Source organism: Mastigoproctus giganteus, unplaced genomic scaffold (genome assembly GCF_048544385.1).
Source record: "Mastigoproctus giganteus isolate SK-2022 unplaced genomic scaffold, ASM4854438v1 scaffold_15, whole genome shotgun sequence".
NCBI lineage: Eukaryota > Metazoa > Arthropoda > Arachnida > Uropygi > Thelyphonidae > Mastigoproctus > Mastigoproctus giganteus.
In genome coordinates this window covers 6,777,091-6,798,002 of record NW_028328292.1, presented here as the reverse complement: position 1 = coordinate 6,798,002, position 20,912 = coordinate 6,777,091, and the positions used below count along the sequence as shown (strand labels likewise).

Sequence of the window (20,912 nt, the reverse complement as noted above, 5' to 3'; positions counted from 1 at the left end):
TGCAGCATAAGCCTCAGGCTTCCTTGCACCATATAAATAATAATAATAATAATAATAATAATAATAATAATAATAATAATAATAATAATAATAATAATAATAATTTTGCAAGTGCCCTCCAGATATTATGAAACACCCTATGCAGAGAAATGTTTACACATACGCGATCTATGAAACATTGATGGGACGTACATGAAAGAGAATTTTTTTTTTTTTTTTTTTTTTTGATTCGTTCTGTATGATTATTGTTTTAAAATTTTGTGTAATGCAGATGGCACTGTCCGTGTAAATGAAAGGAAAACATGGCACACGTTGGTGGTATTCGTCAGAGTACATTAGGGCCGAACACTAAAGATTCGAATTCAGATGAAGGTATTTAAATAAATAAATGTTTCATTTGTATGTATTTTATGGGACCCACCACTTCCAAACCGTGAAGCATATTTTTTGTCGAGCACACGTGTAGGTACTATTTTCGCTACAATAATGAAATATTGAAGGAAAGCTTCTACAGAAGCCTTGCATGATAGAATTAAAGGGATAACATTTTGGAGTGCTTTTATATGCGTTAAGAATCTAATATAGGTTATACGAAAAAGTAATGAGTGCACTGTAGATGATGCACCTCAGAAAATGCACTGTAGGTTGTTCATTGGTCGCGCATAATGGTTTTAAAATGGGAGTTTGCCACCAGTTACTAATCAGATGAAACTCATCTGATTAAAGTGACCAGATCCCCTAGTGTTCCAATGCGGGACATCAAGGGGGGGGATTTTCAACCCCCTAGAAACAATATATACATATTTTTTAAAATGTTTTATATATAAAAAAAATATTCACACACAAAATATAAATTAAATACATGCTCATATTTATTATTATTATTATTATTATTAGCCATATGGTGCAAGGAAGCCTGAGGCAAAAAAAAATTGCTGAATTAATCTGGAGAGAGAGAGAAGGGAATCACCAAGAAAAAGAAAAATGATGATATCCAGCTCAGGATATCATCATTTTTCTTTTTCTCTTCTTTGAACTAAACTTATAAAATAAAGTATCACACGTCTTAAAAAAAATATATAGCTTATATATACATATATATATATTTTTTTTTTTTCACAGAAAGTATATGGTACCCCTCTTACAGAACAGAAGGTTGCATGAAGGATGTGAACTAAGAAAAATAGTTGTAATTAGAAGACATAAAAAAAAAACAACTCCTATTAGAGGAGTCAAGATTTTAATCGATTTTCATTGTTGTTTAGTGAAAAATAGGTTTTTTTATGAAATAATAATAATAATAATATATACTTCTCTTAACAATAAAAACAAGGGAAATTAAATATATTTTTCTGCTGAGTGAACTTTTCTTAATAATTCTTTATTATTTGCTTTTTCTTCATACAATTCTTCACAATTAGCAAAATTGCACTTAATTTGTAGTAAATAAGCCCACAGCTTATTTACTACTGAAAAAACTCTTTCCTTGTACTATTGGTTCCCGGCAAACATAATGCAAATGATTTGCATTATGTTTGACTTAATGCAAAGTATGGAGGCTACATGTCCAATCCGGGACATTTTACAATGCAGGGCAAACGACTGAAATCTGGGACTCTCCCGCATAATCTGGGACATCTGGTCACTTTAATTCTGATTGATAATCGGTAGCAAAACTGCCATACAAATGGGGGGGGGGATATCCAGGCGAGTTTGGCAGATATGTTAAAGGGGCACAGGGTGCGGTTGTCACATTTTAAAACGTGGCATTCCCTCTTCCTCTCAATATACGTGACAGTGCCCAGTTGCCAGTGTTAAATCCAGGGGGAATGACCAGATGTGAGTTACACCCCCAGTGGATTAAAATCCTCCCCCAGCAAAAAATAGTAATTTTATAAATCACTAAAATTCAAAAGACACGAAATTTCCAAAATAATTAAATGGACAATATTTCTGGCTGCACAAATTCTAACTAAATGCCACTATTTCAACTGTTGGAATTTTCCTTTTATGGTTTTCAGGTTCCCTTTATTTTCGCCAAACCATCTATTGATAGTGTTCCAATCAAACAACTAAGTAGACTGTATGATTTTCAAATTCCCTTTATTTGTTTTTTTTTTTCACAAATAAATAACCGTTGTATACTGCAAATAAGACTACTTGGTCGCAGCCCATAAACAATGCATTTTATAAGCATATACCACATGTCCTCTCCAAAGTTTTCATTCCCCCCCCCCCCTCAAGTGCAACTCTTACAATTGGTGATATGTCTACAGAAAGCCACTGTAACTGTCAGCCTGGGCACCACAAAAAGACCATTGTATGAGTGGTAGCTAGTAGGTACCGAAAAGAAATGGCTCAGAATGAGCCTTAGAAGAATTGGACGAAATTGCAATAAATACTTATTTTGATTATTTTTTAAAAATAAAACATTTGCAATGCTTTAGACTTATACTATAAATGGGTTTTTATCCTCATTTGAACGTCATCTCCATTGTTATTGTTGTTTGCTGTCGTTGTGTGGCAGCAAAGACAAGTTAGATTAACAGCTACACAATGTACATGTATTCATAGTGACTGATATTAGTCACTGATTATAATTATTAGAGCTTCCTTGGACTCAGATGAGGTACCCATGGACTGGAGATGTGCAAATGTGACCCCAATCCACAAAGGAGGATCAAAGGGAGACATGGGTAATTACAGGCCTGTTAGTTTAACTTCTGTTGCAGGGAAATTAATGGAGGCACTGGTTAAAGAAGCATTGCAGGATCATCCAGACAAGACTTCAGTTATAGCTCGGACACAGCATGAGTTTGTTAAGGGGAAGTCTTGTCTGACCGATTTGATTGGATACTATGATGTGGTCACAAAGGTACTGGATGCAAAGAATAATTTTGATATCATATATTTGGACCTTAGAAAGGCTTTTGATACTGTTGCACATGGAAGACTGTTGCACAAATTGGAGCAGTGTGGCATTGGAGGCAAATTATACCATTATCAATATCATTTTCTGTATTTATAAATGATATTGATGATGGTATATCAAGCTTAATGTCCAAGTTTGCAGACGATACGAAGGTTGGCAGGGTTGTCAAGGACACTACTGACACTATGCTGCTGCAACAGGATCTGGAAAGGTTGAACAGATGGGCTGAGAGGTGGCAAATGAAGTTTAACATTGACAAATGTAAAGTACTACATATGGGAAACAGCAACCCCAGAGCAATGTATCAACTCTGTGGTACTACACTGACAGTGGTAGAGAATGAAAGGGACCTGGGGGTGGTTGTGCAAGCAGATATGAAGTTCTCTGAGCAGTGCAGACAGGCTGCAAGAGTAGCTCATGGTGTATTGTCAATGATATATAGGAATTTTTCTAGCAGGGATAAGGAGGCGATTATTCCCTTGTATAAGACAATGGTCAGGCCACACCTAGAGTACTGTATACAGGCCTGGAGGCCTCATTTCAAGAAGGATGTAGAGCTGCTGGAACTAGTACATATATTTGGATCTTAGATATCATATATAGAGATTAGTGAATGGAACAAAGGGGTGCTCTTACGAAGAAAGGCTTAAGTTTTGCAAATTAGTGTCTGGAGACTAGGCACCACCAGCGATGCGATCTGATAGAGGTGTATAAAGCCTTTAATGGTTTGAGCATGCTCAATGCTGATGGGATTCTTCCTCTTGCTCAGAATAATTTATACCTGAGGGCATAAATTCAAATTGAGGAAAGACAGATGTAGGATAGACGTGTGGAAATTTGCCTTTAGCCAGCGGGTGGTTGGTTGGTGGAACAGACTTCCATCCCTTGTCGTGGAAGTTGATAGCCTAAATAAGTTTAAGGCTCAGCTGGACAGGTATTTCGAACGAACAGAGGGGTGAAGTGGAAGTGGTTATTTTTTATTTATTTTTTTTTTGGTTGATGCTGCATAAGCTTGCTTTCTTGCATCAAATGCCTCTACTAATGCTAATTGCTGCTATGAATAAAGGGATGGTTGAGCGGGAGAAGACAGAGAGTGGTAATCAATGGATACTCTTCGTGGACTAATGTTATTAGTGGATTCCCCCAGGGTTCAATGTTTGGTCCATTGCTGTTTTTTCTATTCATTAATGATATTGATGATGGTATATCATGCTTAATGTCCAAGTTTGCAGACGTACGAAGGTCGGCAGCGTTGTTAATGACACTAATGGCAGTACGTTGCTGCAACAGGATCTAGAAAAGTTGAACAAATGTAAAGTACTGCATAGGGGAATCAGTAAACGCAAAGTAAGGTATCAACTGTGTGGTAAAAAAAAAACTGGAGACTAGGCACCTGCGAGGTGATCTGATTGAGGTGTATAAAGCCATGAATGGTTGGAACATGCTCAATGCTGATGGGATTCTTCCTCTTGCTCAGAATAATTGCCTGATAGGGCATAAATTCAAATTGAGGAAAGACAGTTGTAGGATAGATGTGCGGAAGCTTGCCTTTAGCCAGCAGGTTGTTGATTTTTGGAACAAACTTCCATCTTTTGTTGTAGAAGTTGATAGCTTATTCAAGGTAGAACTAGAGAAACATTTGGAGTGAGTGGATGGGTGAAATAAGAAGGGTGTGTGTGTTTTTTTTTTTTTTTTTTTGGCTGATGTTATGTAAGATTGCTTTCTTGTATCATGTGCCCTTGCTAATGCTATGTATTAAATTCATAGTGATATTTATTCATAATGACTGATGCTATGCATTAAAATGACAATAATAAGCTATTATAAAATGAAATCAAATAACTTTATCCAAAATGTTAAGCTATTTGATAATTTGGTTAATAAATTTGGTTCACTTGAATTTGTTTATTTCATATTAATTTGGAAAGCTGGACAGTAACAGTTGCGGGGGATGCCCCTCAGTCTAAATGCTGAATATGTGATAACCTTAGGGGTGGGGCATAGAACATTGTTTGGCAGCAAAGACAAGTTAGATCAACAGCTACACAATGTACATATATTCATAGGGACTGACGCTATGCATTAAAATGGGAATAATCAGTTATTATAAAATGAAATCAAATAACTTTATCCAAAATGTTAAGCTATTTGATAATTTGGCTAATGCAAGTCAAGTTATGTACTAGTTGTAGGGACATTACACACACACACAGCCGGGGTTGTAATGATTTTTCATTCATTTTCTGTTCCTAACACGTGCACTTGCTTAATGGGATATAAAGATGCCTCGTTTGCCCCAGGGGCACACATCCTGTGAGTATGGGCTTGGCACACCCAGGGTCCTGAGCTGGATATCATCAGTCTTCTCTTGGTGATTCCTTTCTACTTCTGTCAATCTCTCTCTCTCAGGGTAACTCAGGAATTTTTTTGGCTGGTGCAGCATAAGCCTCAGGCTTCCTTGCACCATATGGCTAATAATAATTTATAATTTTTTTTTATTTTATATATTTTTTATATTTTTGATTATTTTCTGAAAATAAAACACCTCTGCAGTGCTTTAGACTTATAATTTAAATGTTTTTATCCTCTCATTTGAACGTTATCTCCATTGTTATTGTTGTTTGTCATCATTGTGTGATCACCTGGTTTTCGTGCATTATAGCCTTAGTTGCTAATGCACCAATAAAACCCAACAACCAACCAACCATCATTATGTGGCAGCAAAGACAAGTTAAATCAACAGTTACACAATCTACATATATTCATAGTGACTGACGCTATGCATTAAAATGACAATAATCAGTTATTATCAAATGAAATCAAATAATTTTACCCAAAATATTAAGCTGTTTGATAATTTTTCTAATGCAAGTCAAGTTATGTACTATTTGTAGGGATATCTCTCTCACACACACACACAGTCGGGGTGTGTGTGTATGTAATGATTTTCTGTTCCTAATACATAACCCCAGGGGCTCACATCTGGTGAGTATGGGCTTGGCACACCCAGGGTCCTAAGCTGGATATCATCATTCTTCTCTTTCTTGGTGATTCCCTTCTACTCTTCTCTCTTTCTCTCTGTCTCTCTCTCTCTCTGGGTAAATTGGTTTTTTTTTTTTTTGCTTGTGCAGCAAAAGCTTCAGCTTTCACCATATAGCTAATAATAAGTATAATATCATGCAATTGCTTAATGGGATATAAAGACATCCCACTTATAATCTTAAAAACGGCAAGAAATAATTCAAAAATGTTCACTTTTTGATGCCACCTTTATTTTTAAACCTTTTTGAGCACAGCTATGAAAAATCCCTTTTTTTTATGTATATATTTTTGATTATTTTTTGAAAATAAAACACCTCTTCAGTGATTTAGATTTACACTTTAAATGTGTTTTTACCCTCCTCTCATTTGAACATTATCTCCATTATTATCTTTGAATGACAGTGAGTGAAATATCAATCAAAAACCTGTTACTTCAGCAGTTGGACTCTATCCAGACCCTTCCATTATGCCAGAGAGAGAGAGAGAGAGAGAGAGAGAGAGAAACATTTGATATGCTCCCATAAAGCTCAAGAACATGCATTTCAGTAATGTGAAGTGAGAGGTATACTAATTTTAAGTTCATGTTTTCAGCATGTGCATATAATTATTGAGAAAAGGCTTAATCTTCTTACATTTTTACTTTTTGTAAAATAATAAGAGTGGTTTACCTCCATATAATACGTAGAACACTTCCGTATGATACTCTCCAGAAATTAAAACAAAAAAATCGAAAACTTACATTAGAGTAAAAAATAAATAATTAAATTAGAGTAAATAATTACTCTAATGTAAGTTTTTGATTTTTTCATTTTAATTTCTGGAGAGTATCATACGGAAGTGTTCTACGTACTATATTGAGGTAAACCCCTCTTATTATTTTACAAATATTAATATCAGTGTAGAACGTATTGAGTATTACAGCTCTGATTCATACTATCTAATTTTTATTTCTTGTATGATAACTAACAGTTTCTAGAATTTTCATTGGCAGAACCAAAGAAAACGCTTTAGCTGAAAGGTATTGAGAGTTTTAACTGTGTAGAACCAAGTAGATGAAGAGAACACATGACTAAAGGTCATTGGGATTGTGTAGATCCTGTGCTACTAACTCCAGGTTAAAGCAATTACATTGTTTATTGATTACTTTGTGATTGGTTTTAAATTGCAATGTTTGACAATTAAGTTTTAGAACTGAGTGTATTGCATGCATGTTAAAGCTCATAGGATCATGATGCAGCATACAACATTACAACAAGATATTTGTATATTATAATTCATTCTCATTCAATTGTGTTAGAGCTGTTTTGTTCAAGGCATTGTTATTGTATTAAGTGATGAATAAAGAGATCTATTAGATTTAGTTTCAACAGGACTGACACTAGCATTTGTGGTGCCTGAGGCAAAACCTTGTAAAGGCACCTAATTCATATTGTATCTTAGCACGCATATAATATGCAGTAGCATATCTAGCAGTGCCTATTTTTTTAGGCAGTGCCTGTGGCAAGTGTTTTACTTGTGCACTCGTAGCGCTGGCCCTGTGTTTCAAGTTAGGGAAAAGTCTATGAATCCGTAAAGTGATTATACCATAATGATATTATATCTTGCTTGTGTGTTTTTCATTGATTTTCAGATTTTAACCTGGAAGACAAATTCTATGGACATCCAACAATGCTTTGAATCTGAAGAAAGTCAAAAAAATTTGCATATTGACTGCTTCTGATTGCTGAATGACACTTTGCATGATGGAAGAACAACTTTGCATTCATTCATAGAGAACAATTTGTGCAGTTTTTACAATAGAATATATTGTTAAACAGGCGCCTCCGTAGCCAGGTGAGAAGGAGCAGCAGTGCGTAGCACACACTTCTTGATTAGACCGGGGTTCAAGCCCATCACCACCAAATACGGAGGATGCGGAAAGGTCAGGGAATGACCACCGCATATCCCGGAGCATATGGTCTTAGTTGCTAATGCTCCTAAAAAAAACCAAATAACAAAACAAACAATAACAAAAAATATTGTTAAACAGAAATTTATCCAGGTTTGTTCAACATTTGACTGATGAACTAAAGTTGCTCAGACTTGCAACATGTGAAGAGTTTATTCAAGCTGTTCATGGTGATCCCGCATTGCTGAGCTTGATTGTGTGATGTTACAAGTTGTGCTGTTCCAAATACAATTCATAGTGAGGTGTGCTGTTTCAAATACAATCCACAAACAAAGAGACAAAGTGTGGAATGGCAGTTTGCCCACTTTTGGAGACAAAAAATTTGATTTTCAGAAATGTAACCATAGTGATGTTGATCACTTCCTCTTATAGTGAGGGAATCATTCTCAAGGAATTTCTTCCACCAGGTAAGACATTGAATAAGAAGTACAGTGTATAAGTTTTAGGTCATTTAATTAAAAGAATTCATAGAGTATGGATTAGTTTTGAGAAAGAAAACGGAGATGTTTCATGAAGAGTGCTAAGCAGCACCTGTTATCAAGCAGTTTTAGTAGAGTGTGGGATTGTAGAGCTAAACTCATATTCCCCTGATTTTTCTCTTCCTGCTTACTTTTTGTTCCCTGAAATGAAATACACACTGAAAGGATGATGATTTGACAATATAGAGTACTTTGAAAGAAATGTGACAGAGAAATTGGTGGTGGCCAATTCATATGCATTTATTTCAACAGCTGTATGAACAATATCACAAGTGTGTAGCTACTCAAGATGATTACTTTGAAAAACATTAAAAGATTTTTTTTTATTTTAACAACTGGATTTCTTTCAATTGAATCAGACCTTGTAGATTATTGGTAAGTCAGGATACATTTTTTTTAAACAAATGTTTTACCCAATCATTTCTAGTATCTAAAAGGCAATGGTTCTGAATTTCTTGTGAAATTCTGCCTTTGGGCCAGGAAATTCTTAGAACCCAAGCCCTGGCCTGATAATGAATTGCTTATTGAATACAGAATTCAATAGGGAATTCAGAAATGTTGCATTTCAATTTAAGATATTGAGACTGATTAGATCAAAAATTTGACAAAAAAAAAAAATCATTTATCAATAAATCTAATTTAAAATTTTTATGCAAAAATGTACTACTTTAAATGTACCAATGCCATCACTGATGGGTGTAATTTCCATCCCACTCCCCTGAAAATATATTTTCATATATACAGGGCCATTGAAAAAGGTGTCTCTGATTTCCATTTTAATTATCTTCAGAAATATTTGATCGATTGCTGTGATTGTAGCAGCAAACAGTGTGGTAACTCACTAAGCTTTATTTGACACCTTAACAATGACCTTGCTTCGCCATGAGTATGTGCAGAATTACACGCATGCCTCAGTCAGTGTCAGTAAGATGGCAATCGGACATCATGAAATCACAGACAACTTTTTCGATGACCCTGTATAAAAATTTCAATCCTGCTGCTATATCAGTACCTATTAGGAAACTCCAAATGATGGGTCAGTAGGATTAAATTCCATTTAAGTTCAGCAACTGTGGCTAGAGCTATCGTCAAAATACCTTCTGGGGGGGGAGGATCTCTGCTCATCCTGCCCTACTTCAACAGTGTGACTTTTTAGAAAATGGTTTAGTTACATTTTGTGCTGTGCAGAAGATCATTTAAGTGATGTTGCTTTCTGCATTAGTGGGGGATTACTTGCAAGAGTAAAAATGATATAAAACCACAGGATTTCTTGAGGCAGAGAAATACTAAGCTTTGCTATTAGCAAAGCTTAATTTTCCTTTCACTTTTTTTTTTTTTTTGTTAGAAAGTTGTCTATGCATATTGCTCATGTTATTTAAAAGTTATCGTTTTAGTAAAGTGATTAGAAGAATGCATTAGCATTAGTAGAGGCATGTGATGCAAAAAAGCAAGCTTATACAGCAACAGCCAAAAAAAAAAAAAAAAACTTTCCATTTCACCCATTCATTCACTCAAAATGTTTGCCTACTTCTGCCTTGAATTTATTTAAGCTGCCAACTTCTACAATGACAGATGAAAGTTTATTCCAGAAATTAACCACCCGCTGGCTAAAGGCAAATTTCTACACATCTATTCTACAACTGTCTTTCCTCAATTTGAATTTATGTCCCCTCAAGGCAATTAACCATGGCAAGAGGAAGAATCCCATCAGCATTGAGCTTGTTCAAGCTATTCAAGGCATTATATACCTCAATCAGATCACCTCGTAGGTGCCTAGTCTCCAGACTTTGTAATTTGCAAAACTTAAGAATTTCTTCATAAGATCAACCCTTCGTTCCATTCACTAATCTTGTTGCCCTTCTCTGTACTTGTTCCAACAGCTCTACATCCTTCTTAAAATGAGTCCTCCAGACCTATATACAGTACTCAATGTGTGGCCTGACCATTGTCTTATACAAGGGGAGCCGACTGGGCTAGCCGGTTGGGTAAAGTGCCTGCCAGGCAACCCAAAGGTTGCGGGTTTGAATCCCGCCTCGGGCTTGGATCAGAGTAGAAAATGCAAAAACTTTGGGAGGTGCATTATGGCCACAGAAGCCGATGTACCAACAACTAACAAAAAATATATATATATAAGGGGATAATCACCACTTTATCCCTGCTAGAAAAATTCCTGTATATCAGAGCAACTCATGGTGTCTTGAGCTGCTCTGATATACAGAGCAGCTCGAGACACCATGAGCTGCTCTTGCAGACCATCTGCATTGCTCAGAAAACTTCATATCTGACTGCACAATTACCTCCAGGTCCTTTTCATTCTCTACCACCCCAAGTATAGTACCACACAATTGATGTTACTCTGCTACCCATATGCAGTACTTTACATTTGTCAACGTTAAACTTCAGTTGCCACATCTCAACCCATCTACTCAACTTTTCTAGATTCTGTTGCAATAGTGTACTGCCTTTAGTGTCATTAACAACCCTGCCAACCATCATATCATCTGCAAACTTAGACATTAAGCCTGATATACCTTCATCAGAACAATAATGGCCCCAACACTGAACCCTGGGGGACTCCACTAATAACATTACCAAGCCAATGGCAGTGCACTCGAGGTTGCATAGTCCACGAAGAGCAATGACCATAGATTACGACTCTCTGTCTTCTTCCACTCAACCATCCCTTTTCATAGCAGCAATTTGCCTCCAATGCTACACTGCTCCAATTTGTATAGCAGTCTTCCATGTACAACAGTATCAAAAGCCTTCCTAAGATCCAAGTATATGATATCAAAATTATTCTTTGCATCCAGTTACTTTGTGACCACATCATATTATCCAATCAAATTGGTCAGATAAGACATCCCCTTAACAAATCCATGCTGTATTTTAACTATAACCGAAGTCTTGTCTAGATGATCCTGCAGTGCTTCCTTGACCAGTGCCTCAATTAATTTTCCCAGAATAGAAGTTAAACTGACAGGACTGTAATTACTTGTCACCCTTTGATCTTCCTTTGTGAATTGGGGTCACATTTGCACATCTCCAGTCTATGGGTATTTCCCCTGAGTCCAAGGAAGCTCTCATAATTATGGCTAAGGGTTTGCTTACTTCCTTTTCCTCCTTTAATATAACTGGATAGATCCCATCCACCCCAGCTGCCTTTCTTATGTTTATCTTCAACAGTTTCTGCTCCACTTTCTTCTCAGTTATTACAAAATTTAGCTCACTGCCAGAGTTTAATACAACTCTGGCATTCCCCCTCCCTGAATAACTCCTCATGTGTAAATGTAGATGCAAAATACTTGTCAGTTTGCCAGCTACCTGAGCAGAATCATCAACAGTTGAACCAACAATATCAAGTGGACCAATCTGATTCATTGCCTTCCTCTAGAGTTTACATAAGTAAAGAACTCTTTGCTGTTTTTCTTTGAATCCTTTGCCAAAGATTTCCCATAATCTGCATTCTCTTGCCTAACCTCCTTTGTGACTTGATTACAGACAACTTATATCTACCATAGGCTTTTTTGTCTCCTGATAATTTATATGCATCCCATACATTTTTCTTCTCTGCCATGAATCTCTTTAGTTTATCTGAAATCCATTTAGGCCTAAATCTTGAACAATATTTCTTAGTTGGTATGAAAAGCCTAGTAGCTTTAAAAATTACTTCTTTGAATGTTTACCATTTAGAATTTCCTATTGGTAACATCATCAGTTGGCCTCGCTGTATAGAATTTAAAAATTGTCTCAGACCACCTTAGTCACCTTTATGAAAGTAGAAACCCTTACCTTTACCCTTGATGGTAGTTACCTCTTTGAGTAAATCCCATATCAGCATACTGTGATCATTGCCACCTAGTGGTTCCTTTATCTGCAGATCCTTAATGCATGAAGAATCACTACTGATAATCAGATTAAGAGTATTGCTCCCTCTGGATGCCTCCCGAACATGCTGCTGTAGAAAACAATCATCCAATAAATCCAGAAAAGCTTTGCTTGTGTGTGAGAGACCAACCGACAAGTTCCAGTCAATATTTGGAAATTAAAATCCTCCATTATAAGACAATATGATTTACTTGCCAACTTCATTTCTCTGTACAGTTGTTCATTATACTTATCCGAGTCATTAGCCCTATAACTCTCTCCTGCTCTCAATTTTGCTCTGCCAGTGTTTATGTCACACTGAATTGACTCAGCACTGCACTCTCCACCGATATCAACTGGCTGCAATTTCTTAGATTTCATATTGATTGTTTCTTAACTAATAGCATAACCCCTTCTCCTTTCCTATCTTGTCTATCCCTTCTGTATACATTGTACTTGAGCAATATGGCCTTAGTTGCTAATGCTCCTAAAAACCAAATAACAACAATAGCAATAACATTGTACTCCCCAAATTCCAATTCTGCATTTCTTATATCTGTGTGACACCATGTCTCTGATATCTCAACAATATCTGCATTTGATGTTTTTACCAACACCTCAAATTCATCAAGTTTAATTACCAAACTCCTAGTATTGGTATACACACAAGTATACATGTACCTGTTCTTATTCTTAGCTACCTGAACACAGCCCATGTACAGTTGGAGCTCTTAATTCCACGAATTAAGAGCTAAAACTTTTTACAATTTAATGGTGCCTGTAAAACCCTGCAGGAGGAAACTGGGCAACCATCGCACGGGATAGAAAAAGATGGAAAAGTTTGGGAGAGGCCTTTGCCCAGCAGTGAGTCAGCAATGGCTAAAAAGAAGTAAAACCTATACAACTCATACACTTCTATGCCAAGACGTCTCGCTGATCAGCTGTCCACAGCCATTGGCAAAGATTAAGGCATATTCCTGATGTGGGCATTGGCTCTGGTCAACCTATTTTATACCGTAAGCATCTTATTAGAGAATTAGTAGAGTGTGATTTTCCTTTATGTCGGAAATTCATCTGTTGTTTTGAAGAAATGAGTCATCCACACTTTCACTAAATTTCACCTGTCTCTGTTTATATGGTAACTACAAGTGGTCCCTAATTTCAGTTTTGTTTTAACTGCTGTGCAAGTAACCTTACAGTGTGTAAGAGGAAAGTGTGTCAACCATTCTGAAAAACCCTGTTTCGATTCTCAAACTGTTTGAGGAAATGTGACCCATTCGTAAGCGTGTGAAATTATGCCTTTGGGAAGATATAGATGAAGCAGTTTTTAAGTGGATGAAGTGACCAAAACATGCAGATATTAGGGCTATTAATAAAAGAAAAGGCTATGGAGTATGCATCTTTTCTGGCACCTCTGTAGCCAGGTGGGAAGGAGCAGCAGTGCATAGCACACGCTTCTTGATTAGACCGAGGTTGAAGCCCATCACCACCAAATACGGAGGATACGGAAAGGTAAGGGAATGACTACCACATATTCCCTGAGCAATATTAGTTGCTAATGCTCCTAAAAAAAAAAACCGAACCAACGCATCTTTTCTGGGGCACAAAACATTCCAAGCCAGTTCTGGTTGGCTGGAAAAATTTAAAGAACGTCATGGCTTGCTCGAAAAAAGTTATTTCTCATAAAAGTGGAGTTGCAATTGAAGAAGACTATACCCATTGGAAAGAAATGGTTTCGAAAAAAATTATAGCTGACTACGAATCCAAAGACATATTCAGCGTTGATGAAACATGTCTATTAAAGGTGATAAATGTTTAGTTGGTAAAAATAGTAAATAGAGAATTACACTGTTGGTTGCAAATATGGTTGGTATAGTGTATTTGTGTCTAACGGCACCAGGGGTATCCCCCATCTCCACATTGCTTTCATTGTAGGTGTACCAGTTCACTGGGAAGGCCAGAGATTTAAAAGTGTATAGATTTTGTAAGTGTAGTATTGTGTATCGTCGTTCTTCTGGCCATTTAGCTGCTAGACTCCCTGCTGGGGCCAAACGTTGTCCACACTATGCCTCGTGGAGGCAGACCAGGTACCAAGTAATTTTAAGTTTTCGCTCCTGCAGATCCTGCCTCCTAATTTCCTGAGATTTCAAGGGCAAAGACCCAAAAAATGAAAAACTGAAGCTTTTGGTAATAAGCAAAAGTAAATAACCCCGATGTTTCAAAGGAGTAAAGTCACTAGAGTTGGACTACAACAAAAAAACTTTGAATGACAAGCGAAATTATTGAGCAGTGGATTTTAAATTTCAATACATGATGAAAGAAAACATAAAAATTGTGTTGATTGTCAACAACTGCCCTGCCCACCTTCAATTGGTAATTTCTGAACTTACAAGAGTGAAGCTTGTTTTCTTCCTTCTGAATAATTCGTCTGCAACCAATGGACCAAGGCATTATCAAGAATTTGAAAATGCACTACAGAAAGCGCATACTGAAAAAAATTATACTGAGAATAGAAACCAACCAAACGATAGATTCTGTTATAGATTTATGAATGTGCATATCAGAGTTGGCAAAAGTGTGGAGTCAAGATGTGACAGAAGCAATGATTAAGAATTGTTTCACAAAAGCAGATTTTGCTAAAATGCTAATTAACAGAGATGAGAGGGATGAACTAGAGGACATTGAGCAATCTTGGGAAGAGTTCCAAGTGAGGTTTGATCAGTGAAGAAATTGTTCTTGACAAATTTTTAGGAGTTGATAATGATATCATATTAGCTGAATATCCGAGTGACTACAACATTTTGGAGTGTATTTAAAGAACTAGTGACAATATCGACGATGAGTTGGATGAAAATGAGGGCAATATTAATCCTTCCAGACAAATGTTGGCAGCATTTGAAACTTGGCATCGAGGGAAGAAAATGTAACAGAAAATATATCTGAGTGTTTAAAGTTTAAACAAATGTGAATATTTTTATGAATGGTGTACAGTAGAATCCAGTATACAACAAAAAATAACAATTAATAATTTTAAAATGTTAGAAAATTTATTCATACCCACTTCTTTCCCATCTTTTACTATATTTCTGAATTTACAGTATTTTTCATTGTTGAAAAGGTCCAACTGTATTTACTTGTTCTGCGATGACTTCCAGCAGTCTTTGAAATCCCTCACACCTTGTTTCCCAGGCTGCTGCTCATTCCAATAGAAGCAGTGCAAGAATTGCTTTCACTTCTGCCGGCGGCTACTATTAATCTATTAGTTTGTGATCCCTCAAGCTAGCAGCTTTCTGACCCACCTAACACTGCCCCAATAGCATTAGCAAATATTCTTGCACCCTTTCTATTTAAGTGTATCCCATCCCTGTAGAAGCAGTCTCTCCTGTTAACAAGCACAGACTAGGCTGATAAAAATTCTAACCCATGAGCCTTGCATAGTCTCACCAGGATCAAATTGAATGACGAAGCTGTTGTCATGTACTCCCTCCTATCGTGTCTGGGCAGAATTGCAGACACTTTAAAATTCAACCCTAACTTGCCTTTTTTTCAACATTGACCTGTACTTGTTAAGTAATTCTGCCGTTCTCCTACTCTTAATATCATTAGTGCCAACATGTACAACAATATCACCTTTTGTGTTCTTAAAAGATGATATCTGCTCTACAGTGTCATCAACTTTTGCCCCTGGAAGGCATACCCCGGTCCTTTTCCACCTATCCTTTTTTGCACAATGTATTCCCCTTTCCCTGACAATAGAGTCACCGACAACAACTAGTTCCTGTGGGACCAGTGCATTCTGCCTTGGGGATTACCGCTGTGTTGACTGATGTTCAAGTGCAAGCTCTGGCATTGATGTGGGCAGCTGAGGGGTTGATGGGTCCTCAATTTAAATCCTTCTAGGGCATCTACCCTGTTTTTCAAGCTCTCATAAAGGCCCATAACAGTTGGCACCTAATTTCCTTACATTGAGCACATACAAAGACAATATCATGTCCCATTCCTGATAGCTCTACAAACATCAAACAAGCAGTACATTTCAGAAGGCTGTGATTCGGAGGACAACCACTCCCCCTTAGTTCTCCCCTGAGCCACAGCACTCCTGCTACCTTGAGCCTTTTGCTTTGCTGATCTGAGGCATGATTTCCATTCAGTTTCAATACATTTAAAAATATAACAAAACTTATATCCCAATGCAGTTATAACGCTATATACTGTATATATTTCAGTATTGAGTTTTATCACCTACTGAGTTATGTTATATGAATTTCGTATCTCCCTATGAAGTTAAGTTATATGTATTAACTTATAACGTTACATTTATAAAATCTAAGTAGTTATAATAGATAATAAATTTAACTGTCTATTGCCACTGACGTGGTTTGAACCCTCATGCTAGTTATCTCTGCCAAATCACCAATTCTAAAAGCTCTATGAATATTAGTCATATGTTATGATCTACGTGACAAGTAAAACACGCATTGAGTGCAAGTAGTGCTCTTATTTATAGTTTATAATCAGCATAATGGCAAGTTTATAATCAGCATAATGGCAATTTATAGTTTATAATCCGCAGAATGGCAAGATGATAGGAATGTATGTCTATAAAACTTAACTACCTATTTCTGGTTTTTCAACTCCCACAACAAGCATATTAACATAGGAACACACACTTGGGAGACAACATGCAATAAATAATATTCACCAGTTTATTATGACCAAAGTAGTTAATACACCAAAAAAACCTAAATCAGCCACCCAAAAAGAGACTAACAAAATATCGTATTTCTGAAATTAATGATTTACTATTACTAAATAAATTTCTGTTTACCCTTGGCACTGCCATATATATGCCAGAGGAGTTTACAACTTCATTGTTAGTGTTTCATTGCTGATAAACTAGTTCATACACAACCACATTTTTTTGTGGCAGCATATAGGCTCAGTCTTACAGTGTGCATACCAGTGGCGATGTGTATTATCTCATGACCACAGCCAGCTAACAAGTAATTCTTACCATTATCAAGAATTCAGTACAGTCTGTGAAACATTATCCAGATGCAGTTCATTCTCATATTGTATGGTTTCACTAATGTGATATGCTAATATAAGTAATTTCCCTGACAGAAAATTTATTTATATCTTGCAGGGAACCCTGATGGTTTAATATATTACTTTTGTTTTGTGCTTCAGTTTTCGTTAATCCACTAACAGTCGTCTAGTTTTTATATTACTGGTTATTACTTGGTCTCCAGAATTAGAATGTATCGTATGTACAAGCTTACATGACTATTTCTCTAGAATTTTTTTGTTCTTGGTTATTAACCTCTCAGGCACTGTAAAGCTGAAACATTGTCTTCTTTATTATTATAAATTATTTTTGTCATTATTTTATGGAATTACAGTTTCTTTTAATATGTAAGATGGAATTTTCGTTGTCCTTCTCCATTTTTATTCCTTTTTTTTTTTTTTTTTTAGTTTTTGTTTTTGGGGGAAAGAAATTATTTTGTATAGGGCTTTTGTTTCATCTTTTTACAATTAATAACTGTTGATAAAAAGCTAATTACTCCTTACTTCTAATTACTTCTTTGATCTGTAAAAAATTATTATTATTATATTTTGAATTTAAATGTGATTTTTTAATAAATATCCATTTATTGTAAGTAAAAGATATGTACCTACAGAGAGGTATAAAGTTAGAGGGGATCACATTTCAGAATGTCAACAATATACAGATTCTTATAAAGAACGAAAATACATTTGATTTATACATAAAGTAAAGCTACATTAAAATTATACATTATTCATCATTACACAACAATCAGAGTAGTTAAATATTACATGCAGCAAATGGGAGGAAAGTACATGAACAAAATGTTACTTTAAAAAAATCTATAGCAAAGTTATAGCAAATCTATAGCAGAGAAATTCAAAAAGAAATTATTAATTTCCTCTATATATAGGTAGATACATTCAGAAAGTAGGGTTAAACTCATATTTATTAATGCCAAGTATGAGCCAGGAAATATAAATTTAATTTTGTTCTTAATAGATGTTTTTCCCTAGTGTTTTTAGAAGGAATATGCTATTCTTACTGACCAAAAAGAAGGGCCTTACCATAACCCTAAACTATACAAATGTTGAAGCTCTTTAATGCCGCCTCAGGGGAATGAGAAAAACAGTCATTGTATTGATACGTCTTAAAATCAGCAAATGAACAAAGAAAAATTTGAACATTCAGTAATTCTGCAATACAATATTTAGTAAACTCTAAAAGCTGGAACTTTAGAATCTGAAATGCTTTAAAATTCAACACATTTTGCAAAAAAAAAAAAAAAAAAAAATCTGCATTTTACAATCTGAAAATATTAAGAAAATAATGTGGCACGCATGTCAATGATTGCTTGGTTTTTAAGAATCTATGTAAAAAGAGTGAAATTTCTTTCTTTATAAGATCCTTGAAGGCTGTCTTATTCTTTAATCTGTTTTTCGCAGCTAGTAGGATTTAAAATACATAGATAATGCAGTGGTCTTAATTCCCACAGCAGAACAAACTTGCTTTTACAGTGAGTTGCCCTGGTATTGCTCACTACTTTCAAACAGATAGCCTCTCCTAAAGGTTATTGGCCATTTGTTTAAAAGATTATACTTCTATTATATCCTCTTTCAGGATTAACTGGTCCCTCATTAGATAGCAAGTGGTCTCTGGGAACAAAACAAAACAGTTCTAAAGTTGTTTGGTGTGAGCTGCCAAGCAGTATACAAAATCAGTTTTCAAAGTTATGATATAGCTAATACTCCATTGAAAGTAGTGCAAAAATTATAAATTATTTTTGTTATTTTATGAATTGACGGTTTCTTTTAATATGTAAGATGGGATCGAGAGGTTTATTTCCCTGTCCTTCTCCATTTTTATTCCTTTTTTTGTTTTTGTTTTTTTTCTTCTCTGAGAATTAAGATCATTGCATCATCCATGAAGTTTAAATCCTGCTGCCCACAAAAACAGATGTTAACTTACAGAAAAAATGATACCTCTGTGCAATACCTATCTAAATTCTGACTTATGATAAAAAGATGTAGAATTAGAATGAAGTGGAATGTAAGTAGAAGCAGTTTATATTTTTATTTATGTCTGTACGTTAATGTAGAGATTTAATGGAACTTAACCCTATGCTGCTTAACGTGCTGTCTGACAGACAGCATTTTTAAAATTTTTCTGTTATAATTTATAAATGAAATTAAGTCACATGTACCTTTCCATTATTCCAGTATTTTCTAAATGATTATGTCATATTTTACTATCAGTTATGTTAAATTAAATTTTTGTTTGGCATTTAACATATACCAAGGGGAGCAAAAGTGTCTTCCTTCTATTCATCTCCCATTCCCACATGATGCTTTTGAAATGTCAATGAGAGCTGTCTAATCTTGCAATTGAGCTTTGGTTTTGCTGGCTAAACAATTTTTCTCAGCTGCTGGCAAACAGCTGACAAAAATATTAATGTTCACATTGTGTCCTGTTTTAAATTTTGGAGATGAATGACCTTGAAAATTCTAAAAAATATGATGAAAGCATTATTATTATTATTGGTTTCTTTCATTTATTTATTTATTTACTTTTTTGATATCTTGTTGTTGAGTTTAGCATATCATGAATAGAACACTGTTTTCAATTCAGTAAAAAAGAAAAAGATAATTTTGTTTTAATAATTAAAACAAGGCATGGCACTTCACAGATATCTCACAAGCAAATCTGTTACATCTAATTGCAAGTAACAGAAAGCTAATAGTATAGTAGACACTATTCAGCTTAACTGTAATGATATACAAGCAATATGTATTTGAGAGCTGTTTAAAAAGTAGTGCTAGCATGGTTGTTACAACGAAATAAGCTTTACTTATGTATATTTGACAGTTACATTCCCTCCAAGTTCGTTGTTATTTGGTTTTTAGGAGCATTAGCAACTAAGGCCATATTGCTCCGGGGATATGCAGTGGTCATTCCCTGACCTTTCCGCATCCTCTGTATTTGGTGGTCACGGGCTCAAACCCCGATCTAATCAAGAAGCGTGTGCTACGCACTGCTGCTCCTGCCCGCAGCTCTGCAGTGTTTTTATGAACTTCTTTTAGGCATAACAGCAAGCTATTCACTTTCAAACAGTATTGTGTTCACATTGTTTTTCTCAGTATATTTAAGTCTCACATTTTATTTCAGGCCTTTTCCATAGAAATTTTTTGTTTTAAACAAATTAGAGTTCACTGATTTTCACTTCATAACCAATTATTGCACACCAACTATCACTATTGTTCACAGAGTTGGGCCAGGACATTAAAAAGTTAAATAGCATATTGCACATTGTTGTGCAAAATGATTGGCATTATCTGCTGAAAATTGCAATGCCCTTGTATTTCTGGATTCAGATTCTGTACATAATAGTCAACCGCATGTGCAGTCACTGATTCTCTGCTGAACATTTGTTGGATTGATGTTTGAATTTGGACTCATGAGTTGAGCCCAAATTTCATGCACTGTGATTATGCATTTCAGAAAAATGAATAATTCAGAGCATTTACATTTAACATTTCTCCATCCAGCAGGACAATTTTCATGTACACTTATGGAACTGCTGTTATAAAACTGTATTCT

General features: G+C 35.6%; 1 protein-coding gene across 1 annotated transcript in view; it reads left to right on the top strand.

The window, feature by feature from the left end:
• Positions 1–298: 298 nt before the first annotated feature.
• PIG-S (phosphatidylinositol glycan anchor biosynthesis class S) overlaps positions 299–20,912 on the top strand; it is a 270,275-nt gene continuing 249,661 nt past the window's right edge. Inside the window, exon 1 of the mRNA XM_090389333.1 lies at positions 299–372. Within this exon, the coding sequence (XP_090245459.1) occupies positions 303–372 (70 nt within the window). The 5' untranslated portion in view covers positions 299–302. The remainder of the gene's footprint in view (positions 373–20,912) is intronic.